Below are 7313 nucleotides of genomic sequence, written 5' to 3'. Positions count from 1 at the left end.
GGCCTTTGAGCCAGCTGATTATGAACTGAAACCTCTATAAACTATGATCTACATAAACCTTTCCTAGGGCCGGGGAGATAGCTCAGTAGAATAAGTGCTTGCCTGGCAAGCACAAGGGCCTGAGTTCAATCCCCAGTAAAAAAAAAAAAAAAAAACAACAATGAAGAAAGAAATGAAATTTATGGGAGGTATGTAGAATAGTGAGTAACCTGGTTCTCCTGGAGGGCAAAGTGATTCAGGGAAAAAGAGTAGTATGATCAGATTGGAACAATGGAGTTGCATAATGAAATATGTGCTTTTAGATATTTTATCAAGCAGAAATGAATAGAGTAAGTATGAAAATGAACAAAACTATGAGCTCATGTGGTAATTAATGAGGCCTAAACTAAAACTTGAAGGAGGAGAGAATGAATTTTTAAAAGTGGTATAGAAATAGATTTAGAGGACTTGGTAAACAAAAAAATTGCGTTAAAGGAGAAAAGTGGTTAAGACAGTTTCTTAGTAGTGTCTAGAAAAAGTGTTAAGAATGAATGAGAGGCTTATTTGGTATTTTTTTTTTAATTATTTATTTTTTATTTTTATTTATTACATTTATTTATTGTGTGTGTGTGTGGCCAGCTCAGCCCACCAGGGGGTGGGGCTGGCTGGCATGTGCTGCTGGGGGATATGAACCGCGGTCCCTGTGCTTTGCTAAGCTTGTTCTAAGTAGGTGCTTTAGACCACTGAGCCATCTCTCCAGCCCCTTATTTGGTATTAAAAAATGTTATTTTCATTTGAACATATTCCAGGTAAAAATCTACAAGGACATTCAGGTGAAAGACAGGAGACTAACTGGCAAATTATAAATAGAAGAAAGAGCTCAGGAGTGAAATCAGCTAGAGACGTAGACAAAGCAGTTATTTATGAAGAGGCAATAATTGGTGCCATATCATCATTCTTTGTCTTGCAACCTTCACTACCTTGCATGTGTTTATCTCAAGGTATTTAAAGCTTAAGACACTGAATCCTTAGAGCTATTGTGTGTCCCAGGTCTGTGCAGTCACAATAGAAGGTTCTTCAGGATGCAGAGAAGCCCAGCCTCAAGCAGTGCCACACGATTGGTGGCTATCTAGGAAAACTATTTAAGTTGTATGAGTGGAAAATAAAGTTGTATACTCCCCATGTGCTAGGTATTAGCCTTTTGTGCACAGTCTTTATTTCTGTCCCAGAGAAGGGAGAGAGTGTAATAGGGAGTATTATCCTCCTTTTGCATGTGAAGAAACTGAGGCTAAGAGAGGCTAATAGTAAAGCAAGGATTTGAATCACCTGGCTGTTCCTTTGATGCTGTTGGTGTTTTTACTATGCTACATTTTGCCACGCTTTCCAGTAAGAACAGTCAACTATTCCATCAGGCTTAGGCTCGAATAAGCTTTTAAGTGTGTTGTTTCATGTAATTAGCGCAGTATTTCTGATTTAAAATGCAATTCACTGAATTTTGATAATGGGTAGAATTTTGTATGCAATAAGAAAACGTATAAAATGAGTAAAAGGAAAAGTTGTGTCACATAATATATGTCATCAGTTAAGTGTGCAGACCTGGAATGCTTACAAATGCCAGTGTTTATTTTCTTTTACTCTGCTGGCTATGTGGAACTTTATTTAGAAAGATGAATTGAAATTCATAAATACCTGAAAGAAAAGATACTAAAATAACACCATTCCCGCATGATTTTACCCCACATTACCTGAAAATCATCATTTGTTACATCAACAGAAAAGCCATAATTCCATTTTATTTTAAGTAGACAGATAAAATTTTGTATCCTCAGATACAAAGATGTATTCATACCATGAAGCTTCCTGTAGTTTTCAAGTCTGGATAGAAATGAGTATACTTTTCAATCTTTTAGTTTGTGTAATTTGTGCAGTGCTTCTTAGCACAGTAAAAGCAAGAAATGGTATCTCAAAATTTTAGGATAATATCAGACACAGAAGTACTAATTTCTCTTTGTGCCCTGTTTTCCCAAAATCAGACGGGGCAGTGTCTATTCTTCTCTTGAAAAAACTGATTCTAAAATTTCTTAACATTAGCCAATATCTAGTGAGTTATCAGAGAAAAGATTAATGTTGAATAGTTAGCCTTACAGCTTGAACTTCTTTTGCAACTGAGCTATGATTTCTCAGTTGCCATGTACTATTAACACACTTCCTTTCTTTAATATTGTTCTTTGGGAAATCACGACAAGAAAATAAAAATTTCCCCTCACCCTTTGGCCCTCTGGCAGCTTGTTTCCGCATAATTCCTGACTGCCTAGTTACTACTCATTTTCCTTGCCTAGAAGTCTAAATTCTCTTATCGTTTAAGAGGGAGATTCCAGACAGACATGGAAACAGCTTTCAAATGCTTCACTTCAGGCATGTTATCTCTCCATTTAGCAAGTGATAATCATAATTGGGGAGCACCTCTTGGGTGATGAATTCTAATGAGTCGCTGAAGATGCCAGAATGTGTGCACACATGCCTTTTCTTTCTCCTCCCCTTTTCTTCCTTTTCCCAAGGCCCCTCTTCTGCCTGTTTCCCCTCCTACTCATTTATCCCCTCCCTCTGTGTCTCAGCTCTGCAGTACACGGGGCTGAACACATTCCTGCATTGCAAGGCTTTCTGTTAAGGGTGCATTGTGGCTTTTGTTTGGATTGCAGCATGCAGAATTACAGGTAACACTGAAATTGAGCTAAACAGATAAATTCTATTAAAATGTTTTCAGAGGTAAAATACATCAGATTTAATGTAGAACATAAATTATCTTGGGTTATTTTATTAGTGATAATGTAGTAAAGCGTTTTCAGAATTGCTGTAAGATTGATTTTCTCCCCCAAAAAGCTCAAAGGAAGGAAAATAGGCATAGGTAGATCTGACTGTGATTGCTTTTGTTTTGTGTTGTTTTTGAAAGCTTGGTTTTGCTTCTTCTCAATAAAGGCCTAGTTATGTGGGGTATTACTGACATTAGCTGTAAATTGTGTTACCAGAAGGGGAGGAGTGGGAGGGGTGATACCAGCCGGAGGTAGCTAGGTTCTTTGATTAGGACATTGAATGCAAAATGTAAAATGCTTTCTCCTTTTCTTCTATCAGCTGTTCAGAGGAGAGTCATTACAACTCCTGCTGAAGTTCTAATCTTCCTCCCTTCTTCTGCCCCTTCCCCTACTCTCATCTCACTTGGCCTGAAGACATTGTTCCCAGAGTTTGCCTTACTCCCCCCCCAGTGCTATGTGTATGGTGAACCTGGCTGGCACTATGGCTGCGTCTGGGACTGCCCAGACCTCTGCTGTTGGTTCTCCCTATTCCAAGAAGGATTTAAAGGGGAATTGCACTGCAGGCAATGCACAAGAGCAGCAGCATCGGGAGCTTGGGGACTAAGGCTCCTTTGACATTATTACACTTAAAAGCTGACCGCATTGACAGCAGCTGCTCCTTTGAACATTAGCAGCAGCCAAGCGGCAGCATGAAGTGAGAGATCACTCCTGAGCTCAAGATGAACTCCACCTTGGATGGTAATCAGAGCAGCCACCCTTTTTGTCTCTTGGCATTTGGCTACCTGGAAACTGTCAGTTTTTGCCTTTTGGAAGTCCTGATTATTGTCTTTCTAACTGTATTAATTATTATTGGCAACATCGTGGTGATTTTTGTATTTCACTGTGCACCTTTGTTGAACCATCACACCACAAGTTATTTTATCCAGACAATGGCATATGCAGACCTCTTAGTTGGAGTAAGCTGCCTGGTTCCTTCTTTATCACTCCTCCACTACCCTCTTCCAATAGAGGAATCCTTGACTTGCCAGATATTTGGTTTTGTAGTATCAGTTCTGAAGAGTGTCTCCATGGCCTCTCTGGCCTGTATCAGCATTGATAGATACATTGCCATCACTAAGCCTTTAACTTACAATAGCCTGGTTACACCCTGGAGACTTCGCCTGTGCATTTTCCTGATTTGGCTATACTCTACCCTGGTCTTCCTGCCTTCCTTTTTCCACTGGGGCAAACCTGGATATCATGGAGATGTGTTTCAGTGGTGTGCAGAGTCCTGGCATACCGACCCCTACTTCACCTTGTTCATCGTGATGATGTTGTATGCCCCAGCAGCCTTCATTGTCTGCTTCACATATTTCAACATCTTCCGCATCTGCCAACAGCACACAAAGGAGATCAGCGAAAGGCAAGCCCGCTTCAGCTGCCAGAGTGGGGAGACTGGGGAAGCACAGGCGTGTCCCGATAAACGTTATGCCATGGTCCTGTTTCGTATCACTAGTGTGTTCTATATCCTCTGGTTGCCATATATCATCTACTTCTTGTTGGAGAGTTCCACTGACCACAGCAACCGCTTTGCGTCCTTCTTAACCACCTGGCTTGCAATTAGTAACAGTTTCTGCAACTGTGTCATTTATAGTCTCTCCAATAGTGTCTTCCAAAGGGGACTAAAGGGCCTCTCAGGAGCCATGTGTACGTCTTGTGTGAGTCAGACTACGGCCAAGGACCCTTATACAATTGGAAACAAAGGTCCCCTTAACGGATGACATGCCTGAAGCAGCTCAGATTCCTGATCATTCTGTGTGGGGGGAGTTTTTGGTGGTGGTTGTTCTCTTTCCCTTTTTATCTCTTTGTATTCCTAGTTTGCTAGGCGATCTGGGACAGAATAATTTGACTGTAAGCAGCAGCAAACAAATGGTCTATCCAAACTGCCTTCTAAGTTTGATTTTCTAAATGTGACTTGAATCAGAAGAATTAGGATCATGAAGAAAAATTGCTCATTTCCAATTTCTAAAATGTCATGGAAATGACTACACTTCTCAGATTTAAAAGGAATAAAGCCATATTTAACACCTCTCCAGCTGGCATGACTGAACCTGGGTGTGAAAAGCGTCATTTTTAAAAGTCATTTTCTTGTTGCTTTTCTAGAGTCTTTCCAACTATTTGGACTTCATGTGCAATTGATATCTTTAACAGAATATTAAATATACTGGTGAATTAACAGGGTTTTTATTTTTATCTTTCTCAGAATGTAACTACACTGCAAGTTTCAGTACTAATTTAGATAGCTAAGGTTTTGTGTAGTATTTTTTAGACAGTTCTCAATAAAGTGAATAGTACGAGCACTTAAATATTACTTTTAGAATTTTGCAATAAACCATGAAGCAAAAATGCAGACAACTTACATAGTTTAAGAAAACTGAGCTGCCTTTTGTGTCATGCTTCACAGAGCTCTGAAGATTCATGTGCTTAAAAAGTCATTGCGTTGCAGTATTTTGGCCTGTGGCTTTGTGTATATTGAGAATATTTGAATTGAATTAAAGTTCCTTTAATAGCAAAATGTATTTAAATAAGTTTAAAAATAAATTATAGGCTTACAATTTATAATGATGGAAATATATAACATGTGACTAGTGTTTTTTGTTTTCTTTGTAATGAAAATATGTAAAATGTGATTAATGCTTTCTTCTTTATAATGCAAATATGTAAAATGTGACTAGTATTTTTTGTTCTTTTTAAATTTTTCGTTCTTTTTGAAGACTTTTTCCAACGCTGTTCTTAAGGTTTTGAAATATTTGAACATTAGGGAGAAGGGTGCTGTGAGTCAGACTAGTATTTTTTGTTCTTTTTAAATTTTTCGTTCTTTTTGAAGACTTTTTCCAACGCTGTTCTTAAGGTTTTGAAATATTTGAACATTAGGGAGAAGGGTGCTCTGAGTCAGAATATATACACCTTGATAGAACTGCAGTAGAGTACGTGTTCAGCATATGCAAAACCCTGGATTAATTCCCCAGCACCAGGAAAACATGGGTGCGGTACTATACTGACTCATTTTTAAAGTGGGGGTTAATGAAAATGTTTTCTTCACGAGTAAATAGCATCATCTAGCAACAAACTCATTCTGAAAAGTATTCTTTCAGTTAGTGTAAGGAATCCACTCCAAAGGGGAGAAAGGGAAATTCTAGCTAATTGAAGTCTTTTACTGCTATTCTCTTTCTCGAAAAAACAATCTTTTTCTTCCCAAAGTACTAGCATAATCTATAGGATTTTATCATTGTTCTAGTGTTTTTATTAGCGTGGTGTGTATTCATATATACTGTTGTCTTTTTTTTCTTAAAAGTGATTATCTTTAAAGCAAGAAGTTTGTTTTTCTGAAAGGACTTCTGGCAGTTCTTATGAGAAGTATTGCCTCTATTTTTCTGCTGGTTTTAGTTTTTTGCAATCTTCAGGAGACTTAACTCAATCTCTGCCTTTGGCTAGATATTGAAATCTGAATGCAGAGAGATGGTTGATGGAATGGAAGATGGTAGAAAATGAAGGGACACATGTTAAAGTAGATTTCAGAGTCCAAGAATGGACTTTTTTTTTTTGCGTACTGGGAATCAAAACACAGGACTTTACACTTGTCAGGCAGGCACTGTGCCACTGAGCTATCTCCCTTGCCCAGTATGGATATTTTTAAAGCAGGCAGATATGTTTCGGTTTTTCTATCCTTATGTTAGAAACCTCCTCCCACTTTTAAATAAAGAGCAGTGTTTTGATACTAGGTTGTAGACATCAATTTAATTTTTAACCTCAGATGTCTTCTATTTAAATTTGTTTTTAAGTGATTATTGTATAAATGTGTAAATTTCAGATTTTGAATTCCTCGCAGAAGCTTACTTGCTCTTTATATTAGGTGTTAGCAAATTGGATTTTAAACAATTTCAAAATTTAGAATTCATACTGAAATTGCATGTTATATTAGAAATGGCTTTGTTGAATTACCCTTTCAAATGGAAAACCTTTCCTGCTTGGATTCCAAAAAATAACTTATATTATACATAATTCCTGTAATTGAAGTGCTAGAAATCCAAAATAAAATAAAATTTACCCTTTCATATATTCTGGAAGATATAACCTGTTCAGACTTGCAGTTTGATAATGAATTTTTAGTTTAGCAAATACAGCACTCTTCAAGATTGATTTTTATAGAAATTGATCTTAAATTAGTACATTTTACTTTCTTTTTTTTTGAAACTGGATCTTACCATGTAGTCCAGGATGTCCTTGAATTTATGATCTTTTTGACTCAGCCTCTCAAATGCTAGGTATTCTGCCACCTCTGGGTAGATTTTGCTTTCTTTTTTTTCTGTTTTTGAGACAGGATCTTACTCTATACTTCAGGCTAACTTTGGACTACGTAGCCCAGCTGCCTCTCTTCCTGTCTTAGTGTCTTGAGTGTTGAAGTTGCAAGCATGCACCAACATTCCTGAAAAGATTTCTTTCTTATTTATTTTTTGCCTCCCTGCCTCCCTGCCTCCCTGCCTC

The 7313-nt window shown here is 37.8% G+C and overlaps 2 protein-coding genes across 5 annotated transcripts in view; both read left to right on the top strand.

The window, feature by feature from the left end:
- The window catches only part of Rabgap1 (RAB GTPase activating protein 1), a 185262-nt gene that overhangs the window by 105797 nt on the left and 72152 nt on the right, over positions 1 to 7313 (top strand). The gene's annotated exons all lie outside the window — the stretch shown is intronic.
- Gpr21 (G protein-coupled receptor 21) lies at positions 3509 to 4549 on the top strand. Its single transcript, XM_004641598.1, has one exon. The coding sequence runs from the start codon at positions 3509 to 3511 to the stop codon at positions 4547 to 4549; it is 1041 nt and encodes a 346-aa protein (XP_004641655.1).

The sequence above is a fragment of the Octodon degus genome, unplaced genomic scaffold, assembly GCF_000260255.1.
Source record: "Octodon degus isolate 3935 unplaced genomic scaffold, OctDeg1.0 scaffold00138, whole genome shotgun sequence".
NCBI classification, from domain to species: domain Eukaryota; kingdom Metazoa; phylum Chordata; class Mammalia; order Rodentia; family Octodontidae; genus Octodon; species Octodon degus.
Note: the sequence above shows the minus strand (reverse complement) of the source record. Positions and strands in the feature narration are given on the sequence as shown.

Coding starts and splice junctions, on each gene's coding strand:
- Gpr21 (XM_004641598.1), top strand. CDS start 3,509: ATGAACTCCACCTTGGATGGTAATCAGAGCAGCCACCCTTTTTGTCTC.